The following is an 18810-nucleotide window of genomic DNA, read 5'->3' on the forward strand; positions in this document are numbered from 1 at the left end:
TAGTTAATTAAATTAAATAGGCATCAAGTTTAATCAATTAATAGTACTCCATCAAACATCTTACACACATGAGATTTTCAATTAACAAGATTATTCGTAATTGTGAATTTTCGTCATCCATCTTGTATTCTCAGATTTTTTCGGCAACTCTTAATCCCCAATTCTTCTTGCACATTCTTCAAAGGCGGTGGAGATTTATTTTCAATACATATTATTCCACAGTGTCTTCCTATAAAATTTTAATGACATTTAGAAGTATTCCCCATTGGACTACACGTACATAATACCTTTCGAGAACATTAAATGCCATAATAGCATTTTATTGTCACTATTTCATATGTTAAATTTTGGGGATTTTAGGCAGCAATAATATACTCCGATTATAATTTATTTCCACAGCCTAAAAAATAATTTTGTTCTGACAATCATAATTTAGAATCATAGGAATTTATGGTTAAAAGAATACTGTATATAGTAGTAATAAGTGTTCATGCTAAACCGATTCTAATCTAGAGAGAGAGGAAAATCACGTAGACATAGGAGTGAGAAGAGAGATATGAGATATCTGATAGACGATAGTGGAGTGTTTATACAAGTAGTATTTTATTTGTACTTAGATCACTCAATTTTAAATTTACACAACAAAACTAATTTATCTTTGCAAAACTAAAAGATTTGATAAGCATCTACTCTGTTTTAAAATTAAGTTAAAATTAATTTATATCAGAATTATTTCAATTTTTAATTAGCATATTAGTATAAGTTTCAATAAATGGGTAAGATCGGCATTTAGTTATTATCTTAGTATAATTTTCAACGTGATCTATTACAAATATCAACACAATGACATAAGTATTTTAACACAAATATATGAAAATAGTAACACAATTTTATTGAGATTTCGCATGCATTATATTGAAATTTTTTTGTTGTATTTGTGGATAAAAATATGTTTATCAACATGAAAATACTATGGATAAAGAACTTGAAAGAAAGATCTGGTTTTGATTTTGGGCCAACTTGCACTTTGGTGGTGAAGTTATTAATTTGGTGAGCCCAAGTTTATTCATAGAGAGGTAAAGTAATAGAAAATATAATATAGAAAAAAGTGTACACATATATGATTGTATAAAAATAAATAAATAAATAAATCTCAAATTCTAACTAAAATTCAATAATATTTATTTGATTTATTAATTTAATGGTATTAAAACATGTCATGTAATATATAAAAAATAGATAACAATCCACTAAAATTAATGTGGTTATATAGGGATGTATTGACAACCCTCTTTATTGTAGTACCATACCACCATTTTAGACCGTTAGATGTGAAGATTGCGTGATTCTCAAGCTGCCATGTGGCAACCCATTTTAATTATATTAGAATATAAAAAGGTTGAAGGGCAAAATCAGTATTATCTATTTATAGTTTGTTACCAGATTGCAGTGTTATGCACCTCCATCATACGTAATAGTTTTTTACCATACCAGATTGTTGTGTTACTCTATGATATTGCAATATTACCAAGTAGTATTTGCAGTTTTACATCTTATTTTATTATACTTGATTTAAATTTTTTGGAATGGACTAAAATACCCCGCCTTCAATCCGAACTCTATTTCATCAATTCAATCATAAACGTCCATCTTATAGATCTAAGGACTAGGATTAGTGTTATGGTGTGGTGTCACTCTAAACATGGCGACACCCTAATTCTTCCCTATGATAGATATTATAAGTAACCATAATTATAAAATTAACCATAATCTTAATATAAAATTATAACCATAAAAACATTACAATATGATCATCATTTATATAAAATCTTGCAAATTGAACTTGTGGGGCAGGAGATAGCAGGCTGAAAGAAAATCACCAGCAATACTTCAAATCTTGAAAACAAAACCTTCCGGTCATAAATTAAAATTTTAAACCCATCTAAATAAAAAATGGACTACTTTTGTCAATTTGATTTGTCTCATAAGAGTAGATACTTATATTTTTGGTAAAAATTTTCATTTGATGAGAATAATCTCATTCTCCACTATTAATAATATTCCCTCCGTCCCGGGCTACTCGCCCCTTTCCTTTTCGGCACGGAGATTAAGGAATGAGTGTATAGGAAAGTAAAAAATGACGGCTGTAGGTGAAATTTTTTACTAAAAATGGAAAGAGTGCAAGTAACTTGGGACGCCCAAAAAGGAAATAAGTGCGAGTAGTGTGGGACGGAGGGAGTACTATCAAATCACTTTTTTTTTTCTTTTTAATTCTTTCTTATATATTATGCCAATTATGCATGAAAAACTCATGTAATTCCATGATATGCTATTTTTATAGGACGAATGTAGTATACATTGATTATTTATTTTAAATAAATAAATTTCAATCAGCAATTTGTTACAAGTGACATAATTTAAGTAATATTTTATGAAATAAAACACTATGTTTACATAATCAAATGTGTATAGTCGTGAAATTAAGTGAAAAATATAATTTAAATTGAAAAAGTGATGTAAAATTCAAAGTTTTTAGATAGTAATTTAGGGGTGACAAAAAGTTTAAGTAATTACTCAAATTAATTTCGTTTCATTTATCATCCCTATATATGTGTCCGTTTCTAGACAAACACTCTTGTCTATTTACATATACTACTATAGTCTATACTAGACCAATTGGTTTTAAGTTACAACACGGTATTTCCTCTAATATCCTTCTTGTTCTAGACCGCATGTGTTAGCAGGATATATGCAAATCAAGATTAAATCAAGGAAGATTATAGGCAATCAAATCAAGAATTACATTCTTTATTTGTAGGACCTAATTAGTGTGTAAATATTTTCCTAAAATAGCTACACGTGTTGTACTCTCTATTTAAGAGAGATTACTACATTATTCATAAATCAATAAAGAGAGATATTCTCCCCAATACGGTTTGACATGGTATCACAGGCATACGATCCTAACCCTAAACACAAGCCGTTTTTTTCAAAGCACAAGAACTCAGAATCTTGTTCATCACAGTTCTTCAACAAACAACCCAGAAATCAAACAAATTTGACACCCGTACCAAACCCGATTCAATCTTCGAACTCAGAACACATTCATCATCGTTCGGATACCTTTCTCAAACCCTCGACTAAAATCACAACGCACGACTCATATCAGCCCCGACCCTGCACCAATTAGCAAAATCAAGTGAAAGCAATCGATGGCCACAAAATCAATCGAATCAGTTTCAATAGGAGTCAAACTAGATGGGAATAACTTTCCTGTCTGGTCTCGTCTAATGCGAATAGCAGTTGGAGGTCGTGAATTGCTCGACCATCTTGAAGGCGATACAGATCCACCCAAGAAAGACGACCCGACATTCAAATCATGGCAGGCGGAAGATTACATCGTTTTTTCTTGGTTAATCCAAAACATGGAACAACGCTTGGTGTTACAGTTTGCTCAACACCAAACTGCGGCCGCAATGTGGCGGAGCCTCGCTACCACGTTTGGCGCTCGCAAGGATCTCGTCCAGATATATGATCTGGAGGATCGAACCAACAAGCTGGTTCAAGGAACTGATACACTCGAAGCCTACTGGGCGGAGCTTCAGAACTTGTGGGTCGGGATGGATAACCGGAAGCCCTGCCCATGCACATGTTGCGACGAAGGCGTCAAGATCTATCAGACGGAGACAAAAATCAAGAGACTCCATCAATTCCTCTCCGGCGTGAACAGCAAATACAATGGACTCCGGAGGGAGTTGTTAAAGGAAGACCCTGCACCCGACGCCGAGACCGCGCTCAGGATTTTGAAGCAAGAGGAAGAACGCAGCGGACTGGAGGCAGCTACAACCTCCAGATTCAGGCATCGGCGCCGGATTCAGAATCCGTCCTTCTTACCCTCCTCCTCTGCATCAACAGAATCGACAGCCACCGCGTGGCCCGCAACCGCAACCACCACGCCGAGGCCAACCTCCGACCGGATCTGCCTCAAATCGGAATAGGGAAAAGGACGATAAATCCAAACTTTATTGCACCCATTGTCAGATGCCTCGACATACTAAGGAAACATGTTTATGGTTAATATGATACCCGGAATGGTGGGAGGATGAGCATAAGCAGCCAAATCGGAACCAGACGGCGAGGGGGAGGTCCGCCGTCGGTTTTCCTACCAACGAACAAGACATTCAGTCCGGAGGTGATTCAAATGAGACTTCTTACGGAACACCTGGAGGTGGTCCGACGGAGACGCCAACCGGCGGGTGGTGGGCGGCGAACCCAGTGGTCAATGGCAGGGAGGCTCAGCCGACGGGAGCAAAAGCTAATCTCGCGGCGCAGACAAGCTTTGGAGGTAACGGGGCGGTGCAGACAAGATTTGGAGGTAATGGGTTTAGGTTTTTCAATCTAACCAACAATCTAACTCATATTTAGATAAAATACCCCATTACATGCCTGATTTAGGAATTGCACCCCAGGATTGTGATACATTGCAAATCGACCCCAGAATTATATGTAGTAATCGTTTTGCAATCCTTGATAATGATTCTGAAAATTCCAAGGCTTGTCATGTTAAAAAATCTGTTATAGAAGATGATAGGGGATGCATATTTGATTGTGGAGCGACAGACACTATGACATATGATAGGTCTGATTTTGGTGAACTGTTTCAAGCTAAACGTACTTATGTGGAAACCGCTGGTGGTGATTTGGCTCCTGTGGAAGGGGCGGGAACTGTGGAAATTTCCCCTACTTTGACAATATCAAATTGTCTCTATGTTCCATCTTTGTCACAAAAATTAATGTCTATTAGTCATGTAACTAGGGAACTCAATTGCACTCTGTTGATGCATCCAAAATTTTGTTTACTACAGGATATCCGGACGGGGAAGATCATTGGGCGTGGCACTGAGCGCCGAGGGTTGTACTATGTAGACGAGATAGCTCAAACTGGCAGGGCAATGCTGGCTTACGGATCTTCGGAACGGGACTTATGGTTATGGCATAGACGGTTAGGACACCCGTTTTCCAGTTATTTGAATATTTTATTTCCGCCCCTTTTTAAGAATTCAGCTTTTGAGTGTGAGACTTGTATTTTGGCCAAGAACAAACGACAGACTTTTAAACCCAGTAATACTAAAGTCGATTCTGTTTTCTCGCTTGTTCATTCTGATGTGTGGGGTCCGGCTCCAGTACTTGGGGAAGGGGGATTTCGGTATTTTGTTACTTTTATTGATGATTGCACTCGCACGACTTAGGTGTATTTTCTAAAAAATAAATCTGATGTCTTTTAAAGGTTTACATTTTTTATAAATTGATCCTTACTCAGTTCAATACAAAAATCAAATCCCTTAGGTCTGATAATGGAGGGGGGGGGGAATTTGTTAACACAAAAATGAGAGACTTATGTGCCCAAACTGGTTTAGTACACCAAACTTCTTGTGCTTACACACCTGAGCAAAATGGGGTAGCTGAACGTAAGAACCGTATTATTCTTGAAATGACTAGGGCCCTCCTTTTTGACTCAAAAGTCCCACAATCCTTCTGGCCAGAAGCCGTTGCCACATTTGCCTACCTTATTAATCATTTGCCGACAAAAATACTTGACAAAAGAAACCCTCTCCAAGTCCTGTCCATACTAACCAATATTCCTCCCGCATTATCTCTAGATCCCCGTATATTTGGTTGCTATGTCTATGTCCATATCCCAAACATGAGCGTACAAAACTTTCTCCCTGTGCAGTCAAATGTGTCTTTGTTGGGTATGGGTCTAATCAAAAAGGCTATAGATGCTACAATCCCAAAACCAGACAGATCACCACAACCATGAATTGCACCTTCCTAGAAACAGAATTCTTCTACAATACCCAACTTACCAGCCAGGGGGAGAGTGAAATGGACTTCAATGCTAGTGACATGTTAAGTTGGGCACCTGTGACCATTAATCATAATCCTACTGGAGATCGACCCGAGTCAGATACATCTGTCGCCGAGCAAGTTTTACCTACTGTACAACCCGAGGAGCCCATTGCTCACCCAACGTCGCATCCCGCTCTGGTATCCGAGGTAAATAATGTCGTTGAGAATTCCCTAACTACTGACAATATGCATGATGAGATTATAGATGGGGATACCGGACATTACATCCTACCTCCAAGGAGCACGAGAGGAATTCCGCCAAAACGGTATTCTCCAGAGAAGATAGACAGACGGTCACGATACGCGATTGGAAATGTGGCCAAGGCAAACATGACAAAGATGGCAATGGCGTTTGAAGCTGCTTTATATGAAGAAGAGGAAATCCACAGACATGGATGGAAGCTATCAAAGTCAAACATTGGAGAGAAACAATGTTGTTGGAGTTAAAAGCATTGGCAAGGAATCACACTTGGGTGAAGTGTCTTCTTCCTGAAGGGAAGAAACCTGTAGGTTGCAGATGGGTATTTACGATAAAGAGAAGACCAGATGAATCCATTGAAAGATACAAAGCCCGCTTAGTGGCAAAAGGATACACTCAGACATACGATGTAGACTACTCAGAGACATTCTCCCCTGTGGCTAAAATGAACACTGTACGAGTACTACTATCTATTGCAGCCAATAAGGACTGGCCATTGCATAAGTTCAATGTAACAAATGCCTTCCTACGCGGTGAGCTGAAAAAGGAAGTCTATATGGTGGCTCCTTCTGGTTTTGAAGATGAGTTTGCAGGTGGAGAAGACTGCTTATTAAAATGGACTTTGTATGGGTTGAAACAGTCTCCAAGAGCTTGGTTTGGGAGGTTTACAAGGGTGATGAAAAAAATATGATTACCAACAGAGTCATGCTGATCATACGCTGTTCTTGAAGAAGAAAGGAGACAAGATCACGTGTTTAATAATCTATGTTGACGACATGATCATCACAGGAGACGACACAGAAGAGATAGAGCAGTTGAAAAAGAATCTTGCCAATGAATTTGAGATGAAAGATTTAGGGGAACTCAAATACTTCATAGGAGTTGAAGTCTTAAGATCAAGGGAATGAATCTTCATCAGTCAAAAGAAGTACATTCTTGATCTATTAGCAGAAACAAGGATGATGGAGTGCAAACCGGCAGAGACACCAATTGTTGTGAATCATGTACTTCAGATTGTAGAAGGAGCAAAACTAGCCGATAAAGAAAGGTATCAGAGATCAGTAGGTAAGTTGATTTACATATCTCACACCAGACCCGACATAGCTTATGCAGTTAGTGTGGTTAGTCAGTTTATGCATCGCCTGCAAAATGATCACCTTGAAGCGGCATTGAGAATAGTCAGATATTTGAAGAAGACTTTTGATCATGGCATAATGTTCAAGAAAAATGGACACTTTGAAGTTCATGGATACACAGACGCTGACTGGGCTGGGAACCCGATGGATAGAAGATCAACCTCAGTGTACTTTACCTTTGTAGGGGGAAACCTTGTCACGTGGAAAAGTAAGAAATAAAAGGTTGTGGCATTATCAAGTGCTGAAGCTGAGTTCAGGGGCATTAGGAACGGTTTAACGGAAGTGTTGTGGCTTAGAGGGTTGATGAGTGAATTAGGACTTGTGTCACAATACACTTGTCAATTATTCTGTGATGACAAGGCTGCAATCAGTATTGCAGAGAACCCGGTCCAATATGATCGAACAAAGCACGTTGAAGTGGACAGACATTTCATCAAAGAAAATATTGAATCTGGTATTGTTGAATTTCCTTTTGTTCGCTCTGAAGATCAGTTAGCTGATATTCTGACAAAAGCAGTGGGAGCAAAGAATTTCTCAGAAGTGCTTGACAAGTTAAGTATCAGAAATCCCGTGACTTAACTTGAGGGGGAGTGTTAGCAGGATATATGCAAATCAAGATTAAATCAAGGAAGATCATAGGCAATCAAATCAAGAATTACATTCCTTATTTGTAGGACCTAATTAGTGTGTAAATATTTTCCTAGAATAGCTACACGTCTTGTACTCTCTATTTAAGAGAGATTACTACATTATTCATAAATCAATAAAGAGAGATATTCTCCCCAATACGGTTTGACAGCATGGTCACAGAGGATCTTGAAAGCTTCATACTGATTGAATTTCACAGCAACTCTAGGATGACTGGTGTTCTGCCCTTGGCTAAGTAGACATACATGGCTGCCTAATTTCAGCAGCTCTCTCACAATTTCGACGTCGCCTCTAGCAGAAGCAATGTGAAAGGTGTTATATATGCAGTTCATCAGCATCTCCCTTCACGGCGGCATCAGTTGCCATCCTCTCCATAATTACAGGGAATGAATTAATAATCTATTGGGGTTGTTTTTTTATATTAGGTCAAATGTGTAGTTTCAATTTAAATATCAGTTCCCATTTTTGTTTCATGCGATCATATTTTGTTGTACAATATTCTTGATGGAATTAGAAACAATCATACGAAGCTTGAGATTTTAAGTTGTAGTATTACAACAGGAAATTAGGACGTGATAAGGGTGTCCGCTCCAATAGCCGCGCCCCAGTTTTTGTCCATAGCCCCAGTTTTTTTTGTTTCCGCCACTATGATGGACACTTCCAATAGCTCCCAAATTTTATAATCAATTTTCATTTTAGTTTCAATTAAATATAATTAAAATCATTGCTGAATAACGGGGGAATATCTCGGGTGGATAGCGGGGGTTATCCACAAAGTAATCAGCCATTAGACGCTGGTGCGCACCAACGTGGTCTCGTGGAATGGTCCGCCGATGAGTAATCGCACGAGGGATCGCAGCCTCCGCCTCCTCCGCCAAGTGCGCCGCATCCTCCTCGGCGGCCTGGTGTTGCACCTGTTGAATCAAAGCATTCCACGCGTCTCTCCACAAATTGTCCATTTCTGACCACAAATTCTAGTGAGAGAAATTTTGAGTGATGAAGAGTTGGAATGGTGTGAAAATAATGAATGGAATGAGGTGTATTTATAGATGAATTAAATTGAATAATAAAAAAAAATCGGGGGCTATAGCCGCGCCGGACACCGCGCCACTATAGGAGCCCTGCCTATCCGCCGCGTCCTCGCCCCGGAGTCGCCGCATGCCCGTCCGCCGCCTACCGCACCAACACTCCTCGTCCGCCCCGGGGGCGGACGTCACCTCCACTATAATCGCCCCGAGATCGCCCCTGCGGGGGCTATAGCCGCGCCTCAACCATAGTGGATACTCTAAGAGTTGCCCAGCTTCGGTTTCCTGTTATTATCATGCATTGAAGTTAATTAATATATGCGCTCCGTATTGTTCTTCCGTATGCGAAAATACTGCAGCACACTTTGACGTGAAACGGATTTTAACAGAGATTAGATTGGATGATATGTTTTGTGAGTGGAGAAAGAATTCTTAACAGGCTATGCAATAGAGCAAGCCAAGCACACGACCTAGCCTATTTTGAGTCTGTGTAATGCCGTATTGGACCAGCAGCAATGCAGGGTGCGGTGCGTCCAAATGCTCTGTTCTTACCACCCTATTCTTTTTAACTTGATAAATCTAAATAAAAAAAAATAAGATGACTACTTTATTGGACCATCGAAAACAAAAATATGACTATCAAGGCCCATAGATTTTCCAAGTTGGACAAATTAATTAAAATTGGATTAAACTCCATCGGTTTATTATAAGAAATTATTTATAAGTAAGGGATAAGTGGTAGATTAGTAGGGTTGGCACTTAAAAAGGCACCCCCGAAATTTGAAATTTCGAAATGGAGAGAAAAAATTCAAAGGAAAAAAACCCCACGCGGCGACGCCTCTGGTAGCGCGCACGATAACACCTGCCCATCCACCACCGAAACGGCGCACGATAGCATGCCCCTCCCTAAGCGGTGGCCTCTCACATCTCATCCCATCTCATCTTTCTAGATCCTCCAAGTCAGCCCCCCCCCCCGCCTGCCGCCCCTTTAACAACCCTACCCCACCGCCCTCCTCTCCCTTTCATTATGCCACAACCACTACTCCCTCCCCTCCTCTCAGATCTCCCTCCGCATCATGGCCGCCGCCCTCTCTCCCTCCTCCCACGACGAAGACTCCCACACCCCCACCCTCCCACTCCCCTCCTCCTCCCGCCGCCTCCCTCCTCCCTGCTGGTCCCCCGATGAGACCGTCTCCCTAATCGACGCCTACAAGGACAAGTGGTACTCCCTCCGCCGCGGCAACCTCAAGGCAACCCACTGGCAAGAAGTCGCCGACGACGTCGCCGCCAGGTGCCCCGCCGGCCTCCCCAAGACCCCCGTCCAGTGCCGCCACAAGATGGAGAAGCTCCGGAAGAGGTACCGCTCCGAGATCCAGCGCGCCGCCGCGCACGGCGGCGTCCGCCGATTCACCTCCTCCTGGGCCCACTTCCAGAGCATGTATTCCATGGAGAAAGGCCCCAATCCCGCCCCTTCCTCCTCCGATGACGACGACGAGAACGATTACAATGCCAACGGCACCAAAAGGGTGAACGATTTGTATAATTACAATCAGAGAGGAGTCTACGGTGGCCAATTGAATGAGAATAATGGTGCGGGTAGCGGTTTCCGGATCAAGATCCCGGGCCGGGCTACCGCCGGACCTACTGTGGCCAAGATTTATTCGAAATTCGATGAGATGGGTGCTTCAAACCCTATTTACCATAACCCTAGGTTTACGAATTATGCTGCGGGTGTGAATGGGGCTGCCTCGACCAAGATTTCTAGGGATGGCTTTGTTGGTGCGGGGCAAATTAGGAAGAGGGCTGATGAAATGCCGAAAAAGAGCCAAGGGGGTGACGGTTTGAGTGAGCTAGTTGCAGCAATTCATGGTTTGGGGGAGGGTTTTATGAGGATGGAGAAGGCTAAGATGGATATGGTGAAGCAAATTGAGGAGATGCGGATGGAGATGGAGTTGAAGAGGACCGAGATGTTGCTTGAGTCAGAGCAGAGGATTGTCGAGGCGTTTGCTCAGGCGAAATCCGAGAGAAGTGCAAAACGGGCGAAAAGGAATTCGACTACACCTGATTGAAATCAAGAGTTGGAGAATGGTTGAGCAGTATTGGAATTTCTGTGTAATTTGGGTTTGGAACCAACACAGTCTGCTTCTTAACTTTAGTGCTAGCTTTCTCCCCATGTAGCTTGGTTTGCATTTTGGTAAAATTATTCTTGAAAAAACTCTGTGCTCCTCATTGAACTTGTAAATTTGAATTTTTCACTGTTTTGTTTGGATAAATCCATCATGCAACAGTTTCCATTTTTCTCAAACTTTGCTTCTAATTTCTATGTATGAGTATTTGCTGATATAAGGAATGGTGGGAACATGATCTTAGAGTGAAGATGTGTCATGGATTCAATCTTGCTCCAAGCTTTTGTCTATCTGGATGAATGAGCAATGTAGTTCTTCCTGTTCTAATTGTGATTGTTTCAAATGGTTTTTTTCAATGTTGGAACTTTTCTTGAATTGCATTCTTGAGTTGATTTGGTGTTTTAATTTTTGTTGGTAGGTTTTGTATTTGTAAAAGGTAGTGGTTGGTTATAGCCCTGTTTGGTCTGGTAAGAAGGGCTTTGTATATTGTGTATGCAATGTATAATTTGGAAATGAGATTTTCATCTTTGTTGCTCAGTTTAGAGTTTTTCTTGGACATCAACTCTTGCTTGAGCTGAGGCATTTTGAATGTTGGTTGCTGTGGTGCACTGCTGGTTTCAGGTTTATCAAATTATTTTGCTGAGTGTATCAAGGGTTTCTTATTGAGTTTATGAAGAATGAGATTACAAATTTGCAAAATTGCAGACATACACAGATACAGGAAGGGGAGTAGTTTTGTCAAATACAAAAATGGACAGGAATAAGGTGATATTGTATGAAAAATAACTAAGTTTGATTGATTTCTAGTGCAATTTACAAAATTAGTTGACTATATTAAAAATATTACTCCCTCCTTCGGCCTTCCCCTAAAAATAGAAATTTTTGAAACGGCACGGATTTGGGTCACACCTTATTAAAGAGAAAGAAATTTCTTCAAATAGAAAGTTTCTATTTTTAGGGGATTGACTAAAAAGAAAAGATTATATTTTTAGGGTACGGATGAAGTAATATTTTTCTCGATTGTCTCATAATTTAGGATTTAGGGATGTTATGTATGATGTGCGAGAAAATACTATGCGGACAAAGTGTTCATTTGCTTGAACGATGTTGTTTAATGCGCTAGAAACCACGTTTTTAAATTATGTACATATGTGCACTACAAATACAGATCCAGCATAGGCCAAGCCACTGCTCTAGCGGGAGCTTGGCCGGTGCTGGACCCGGAGATTACAGGAGCACTAAGCATTTGGGCTTTGTTTTATTAGTTTAGTTGGGCTTTCTTACATTAGCCATTTCAGCCCACTTTAGACAAACTTAATTAGAGTTTATAAGTTATACTCGAGATCCATCATCGAAAACAATTATTACTATCTAATTTCTCGTAATACTGTTTAAAATTTAGTATCGACTTATTTAAATTTTCTGATTCCACCACAGGTATACCATACTAATAATTAATTTAGATATGTAGCAAATTTGGTAATTTTTACGACAATTTACTTTTATAATAACTTAAGTTTTGGGGTGAGTGCCTGAGTGGTAGAATCAAATTCAATAGATTGTAATTTGTCCCCCAAGTCAAAGAAACAACTCTTCATTCTTGAAATGCAATTTTGGCCACTAGATGAACAAATAAAGGCTTTTGTGGAAAATGTTGATTGAAAGACTTTCCACATCCATATGCGTATTTCATGGTAGTAGCATTGAAAAGAAACTATATTCCCATTCAATCACCATATAATTTTTCAATTTTCCATTTTCCATTTGTCAGCATCTATATTCTTTTTTATTCCGAAATCCAGAATTTTTGTGTCGACTCATAAACTAATCCCAAATCTTATATACTACTATTACACAAAATCTAGGAATCCAACAAGTACTAGTATTTTATGTCTGTTGTAATTCAATAATTTCCTTTTTTAGATACAAATTCCTACTAAAATATCTTTTGAAAGTTATTGTTATGAGTGAAAGTGAGACTTGCTACTTTTCAGCAATACGTGACTTTTATTATATTGAATTCTTCTAATTTAAATTAGTTTGACAGAAATTACACATTAATTGTTTCATATAAAAGCTATACAGTGCATTTTACTCATAAAAACTGACAAGTTTCTTTTATGCACAAAATTCAACGTCAATAAAATTGAGATAATTTAATTTAAAACTAACATAGTGTATTTTAATTAGGAGGTCCCCCTCAAGTAGATCCTCAATCTGATTGTATTCAATTAAATGTAACCCTCTATTACATTACAGTACATTACGTTTATTTGTGTATGATCATGTGATAATACTAATGAAACATAATTCCACATTCACATAGGAAAAAAGGAGTAATTAAAGCATTATCTCCCCCAAGAATTTGCACAAGCTGCATGTGGTGACCATTTAAAGTCGCTGGTACTATTACCCGCAGTGAACCTCTTCCAATCCATTAAAACGGCCTTCAAATCCACGATTTTGGCTTTAATAGTGCGACAACAATTTGCATGGATAGTGATCACTGATCCAATATTTTGGCTATCGTTGCAAAATCCACTGAAATATTGCGTCTCGAGAAATCTTGCACTTATGTTGAACTCTCTTAGTGCACCCATGTCTCTAATTAGCATCTGCAGCACGTCTTGCTCTTTCATCCCCGTCGAATTCGATCTCATACCGTACCATTTTTTAAAAAGTGACGTCGTTTTGTTGCTCGATCGGATCGCGTAGAATCCTGTGTTGATTGGATTGTCTTTCGAGAACGGATCGCCGGTGAAGGTATCGGTGCTTATTTGCAAGTCAAACTTCCCATTCCTTTTTAGTCTCGCCAAAGGATCCCTAACCCATATAACATCAGCATCCTGCAATAAAGAGGGGTAAATTACCAAAAATATCATGATTTAAACAAAATCTGGCCCGTTCCATAATTTTGAAAATCAGCCAAAAAGTTCATGAAATTTTTAATACTAGTTCTCAACCATCCCATGGTGGAAAATTAGTCGTCTGTGTATAATATATTGTTTAAGGAGTATTTTTTGAATCAAACGATACAGTTTCTTTATGGATAGACGATATTGTTTAATTCATCAGTGACATCCACGTACGATTTTTTTGCTGCTATATCGGATACAATTTCACAAAAAAAATCATCAAGAGATAATTGATAACAAAGCCAAACTTCAAGGTTTTTTTGGCTGATTTTCAAACTTGTGGATTAATCAGAACCAGAAATTTGACAAAATTTCATGATTTTTTAACAATTTGCCCATAAATAAACGCACCCATTAAATATTTTTCATAATTAGTGTGATTAGGAAAATTTGTGAGACAAAGGATCCGAAATTAGTGTAACTTAATATTGTTACTTTGCTAATAAAATGGTAGAAATTGTACATTTTTTTAGATGACAACTAGATTAAGATGCAAAGGACAATATTAAGGAAGAAAAACGTACGGTGAATATGAAGTTGTAACCTCTATGGAGAACTTCAAGGAGAAATGCAGTCCTCCTCCACATCATCTCTATAAACTCTCCCGACATGTATAACTTCTCACCGGAGAAACCACCGCCGGCCACCAGCAAGTAGCAGTTTAAGCGGCGGAAGAGACACCTCTCATGAGCAGCCTTATCCATTGAAACCACCACCAGGTGGCGGAGGAGCGGCCGCGTCCTCACTCCCACCCAAAAGCCCTCAAGAAAAAGATCGAACATCGAGGGGAAATCGCTCTCCACATAGGCCTCGTTGATCACGGCCACGATCACCGTCTTGTCTGCCGTTGAAGCCCTCGCCAGAGCTATTCCGAGCTCATCTCGTGGCAACCATGATGACTGTTCCAACAAAACAAATAAATACATGTAAATTAATTAATGAATTGCATTAGCTAGAAAAAACTCACCCAGTTGGAATCGGTAGAAGAGTATTTGTCTGTATAAAATAAGAGAGACTTGTTGGTTAGCTCTTCACGATAATAGAAAAGTGTGATTATTGCTAAAAATATTGAAAGGATTGCCAAATTTTTGTTACTAAAGTGGCACTCCATATTTCCAGAATTTTTCACGAGTTATTTTGATTTTTATTTTGGATGAAATGGCTAGAGTGAAGTTACAAAATAGTTTGGTAAGGGTGTACGATTTTCTTAATGAATTCAACTTCTCTATATTTCGGATCTCATTCCTCATTTAGAACTACTAGTTGACCTTATATATATATATATATATATATATATATATATATATATATATATATATATATATATATATATATATATATATACATAAATATAGCATGGTCGTTGTATTCTACTCTTATATGACCTGTCACGCAAATCAAATAAAAAAAGGCTCTATAAACAGAGTAAACATGTATTAATTTAAGTTACAATATATTATAATAAGTAGTTAATTATTCGACAGAAGAACAATAATCTAAAAGGGAGTATCGCCAAAACTTAAAGTTGTTTGTTTAATTATTTATTGGATAAGCTAAAAAACTAAGACAAACATAGACCACTCTATTCATCAATTGTGCCCAAGGAAAATAATAGATGGAGGGCTGGCATTAATTAAGGATGCGCACATGCGGGTCAGGTCGCCCTAGACCCGAACCGGACTCAACCCGCTACTCAAACACATCTCATGATCCAAACTTTTCATTTTCATCCCGTTCCTATTAATTGTCTCACAAAATAACACTATACTATAAAATATTGTGCCAAAAGGGAGTGAAAATTGGACAGTATACATATCTAGATGTCACCCCATGCTATTCTCCTTTTCTGTTTTCCCTAGTTTGAAAAATTATATTTAAAAAAAAACACTAAGAGGTTCCTTGGTGCCATGAATTGTAACAATATGTATGTCTAGACCATCTAAAGCTATTAGTAGCATTTGTAGGAACACCATTGGTTTCCACTTGTCTAAACCTCTTCCAATCCCTCAAAACGGCCTTCAAATCAAGGACCTTCGCCCGGATGCTCCGGCAGCAGTTGGCATGGACAGTCACGACGGATCTGACGTCGCGGCTGTCTCTGCAAAAGCCACTGAAATAGAGGGTGTCGAGGAATCTAGTTTTGATGGCGAGTCGTGTGAGGATGCCATGCCTTATTAGCATCTCCAGCGCGTCTTGCTCTTTCACCTCACTCAAGTTCTTCCTCGTGTCGTACCATCTCTGGAACAACGACGCCGTTTTGTTGTTGGATTTGATGAAGTAAAACCCTGTGTTGACATGGTTTTTGGTTGAGGATGCATCGCTGTTGAACCTATCTGTGCTTATTTGTAAGTCCATGGATTCTTCGTCGTCGTTCATCACCAGCCTTGTGAATGGATTCCTTAGCCATAATACGTCTGTGTCCTGCTCGTTTATAAGTCTATAAGATTTTGAACTATACAATAAAAAAGCATAGTATTACATGAATTATATCAAATTACCAGATAATTTACCGAGATTTCGATTGTTATGATTTGAGGTTTATTTATTGACTTTTGATAACGAAAGGAGGCATATACTGATAAATTTTCAAAACACTTCCTTTCAAGGCTAATATCTTAAATGAATTTTATTCATCATAAAAACGTGTAGGTCTTCTTTGTATAAATTTGACTATTCTAAATAAAAGTTCAATACTGTTAACTTGACTATAAAGACATCATCATTTTCTCCATATATATTTGAAAAGTAAAAGTAACCCTATAAAATATCAAGATTTTCAAGTGATACACATGCACATGTGTCTTGCGGTCCTACGTTTAATCACACTATACTTCATTTATTATATCTAATCTAATACTAATAAATGGGCCACTCCTAATTAATTTAGGGTGGTCCACAGCAGGTTAGCGACGACTATGTAAGCATGTTAGAAATTTTCTGGTAGTGATTCCAAGTTTCCAACCCAACATATAATTTTCAATTTAAACATTAAATAAATGATATTTTCCGTTCTATAATCTGAATCATGCTTTTCCTCTCATGTTTGTTTTAGACTTACCAAGTAGCCATGTCATGTGCAACATTTAAAACTAAAAATATTCCAATTTAATTACAATATTCACAAAATCAAACAAATAAAGCATGCACTTAAATAAACACTCTTCAAATCTTTCATCGCATGACCAATTCTAATTTAATAGTGATGCAAGCATTAGGTACGTTGTATGCCATACGATTTGATATATTTGACGTCTTTTTACAATGATATAAGTATTAAATATTGATAATATTTAATTTCTATTATTTGTCAACAGAAATGAAATTTTAAAATAGAAAAATAAAAATAGAAGAAGATACCGTGAAGAGGAAATTATATCCTCTGTTAAGAAGTTGGAGGAGAAAAGAGGTCCGCCTCCACATCATCTCTATAAACCCAGCCGACATGTAGACTTTCTCTCCGGCGAGACCATCGCCTTCCGCCGCCATCATGTAACAGTTGAGACGGCGGAAGAGGCACCTTTGGTGGGCGGTGGTGTCCATGGAGACAACCACCAGATGGCTAAGGAAGCGCCGGGTATCTTCTCCCTCCCAAAAACCCTCGAGAAAGAGATCGAACATGGAAGGATATTCGTCGTCGTTGGGCTCCACGTACGCTTCGTTGATGAAGGCGATGATCACCGTCTTATTAGCCATAGACGCCTTCTCCAACGCTACCTCCAAGTCGTCTCTTTCAGAGGTCGAATTCATCTTGTCTGAGAGAAATGAGTTTCGTTTGTAGGTTAAAGGCTCCCATGAAGAAACAAGGATTAGGGTTGCTACCATTAAGGAGAGGATTGCAAGAATCTGTTTGGGATTGATTTTGGAGTAATCCATGATTTATTTCCCACTGGTTTTGTGTTTTACAATGACAATATATATAAGGGAGGAAGGAGGCATGAGTTGGAGAGTCATGAAAACTACCTGAAATTTGGAAAATTAATTTTTTAATTAAATACCTTCTTACCTTGTCCTGTTTCAATATGGGAATATAGATGATTAAAATAATTAGTAATACTATAATAGATTAATCTAGATTTTTTTACCTTCAGAAAATGTCTATTCGACCATATATTACATAGTACTACTATGCAACGTAACATCTTACTAAATAGGATGAAAAATTATTTAAATATTTACACTGAATATATTTTATAAAATTAGACTAGTTTATATTATTCTGTCGTTAAGATTAAATGTTTCACTTTAATTTGACACGGCTTTAAGAAAATGTTGATCCTATTTTTGAATTTGAACTAAACACTATAAAAATTAGCAGTTTACCGACGGAAGGTAATCCCGGGTGATTACCGAGGGAATTTTAAGTCGGTAATATTTTTTTCCCTTTTCTATGAGTATTTGTTGTTATACGAATTGTAAATAATCAATTTATCTTTTTTTTATCATTAATAAATTTACCGACCGAATAAGATCCGTCGGTAATCATAGTTAAATTAAATTAAATTGTATCCTCCTTCTAAATCGCCGGTATACAGTTTTGGCATGTACTCACATTACTTTTCTCAGTCTTTACCTTCTCTAATCTCCACTTAAAAGGGAATTTTGATGTCAAGCTCCAATATTTGAATAATTAAGGTGAGAATCTTGTTTCTACTCACCTCTTAAAGATGGTAATCGAGAGAGGTGGAGAAAGATTGTTTAGTCATTTGATAGAAAGAAGTGTATAGAGAAATATTTCAATGTTTGTTTTTCCCTTATGTTACAAATGTTCATTCACCCTAGTATTTATAGGGTGAATGAGAACATTCTAGTACACCAATAAATGTGGTTGGTACTTTACAACACTTAGGAACT

The 18810-nt window shown here is 38.2% G+C and overlaps 3 protein-coding genes across 3 annotated transcripts; 1 reads left to right on the plus strand and 2 right to left on the minus strand.

Annotated features, from left to right (window-relative positions):
- Positions 1–9682: 9682 nt before the first annotated feature.
- LOC121765795 (trihelix transcription factor ASIL1-like) lies at positions 9683–11294 on the plus strand. The gene has a single exon (XM_042162035.1). It carries the CDS (start codon positions 9995–9997, stop codon positions 10985–10987), a length of 993 nt encoding a protein of 330 aa, XP_042017969.1. The 5' UTR covers positions 9683–9994; the 3' UTR covers positions 10988–11294.
- Positions 11295–13228: 1934 nt separating this feature from the next.
- Positions 13229–15189, minus strand: LOC121770771 (uncharacterized protein At1g28695-like). Its single transcript, XM_042167547.1, has 3 exons — positions 14927–15189; positions 14484–14858; positions 13229–13890 (listed from the first exon to the last, which is right to left on the minus strand). Exons 1-3 carry the CDS (start codon positions 15068–15070, stop codon positions 13393–13395), a joined length of 1017 nt encoding a protein of 338 aa, XP_042023481.1. The 5' UTR covers positions 15071–15189; the 3' UTR covers positions 13229–13392.
- Positions 15190–15546: 357 nt separating this feature from the next.
- LOC121768204 (uncharacterized protein At1g28695-like) lies at positions 15547–17917 on the minus strand. Its single transcript, XM_042164619.1, has 2 exons — positions 17317–17917; positions 15547–16380 (listed from the first exon to the last, which is right to left on the minus strand). Exons 1-2 carry the CDS (start codon positions 17830–17832, stop codon positions 15847–15849), a joined length of 1050 nt encoding a protein of 349 aa, XP_042020553.1. The 5' UTR covers positions 17833–17917; the 3' UTR covers positions 15547–15846.
- Positions 17918–18810: the final 893 nt, after the last annotated feature.

Source organism: Salvia splendens, chromosome 2 (assembly GCF_004379255.2).
Source record: "Salvia splendens isolate huo1 chromosome 2, SspV2, whole genome shotgun sequence".
Classification (NCBI taxonomy): domain Eukaryota; kingdom Viridiplantae; phylum Streptophyta; class Magnoliopsida; order Lamiales; family Lamiaceae; genus Salvia; species Salvia splendens.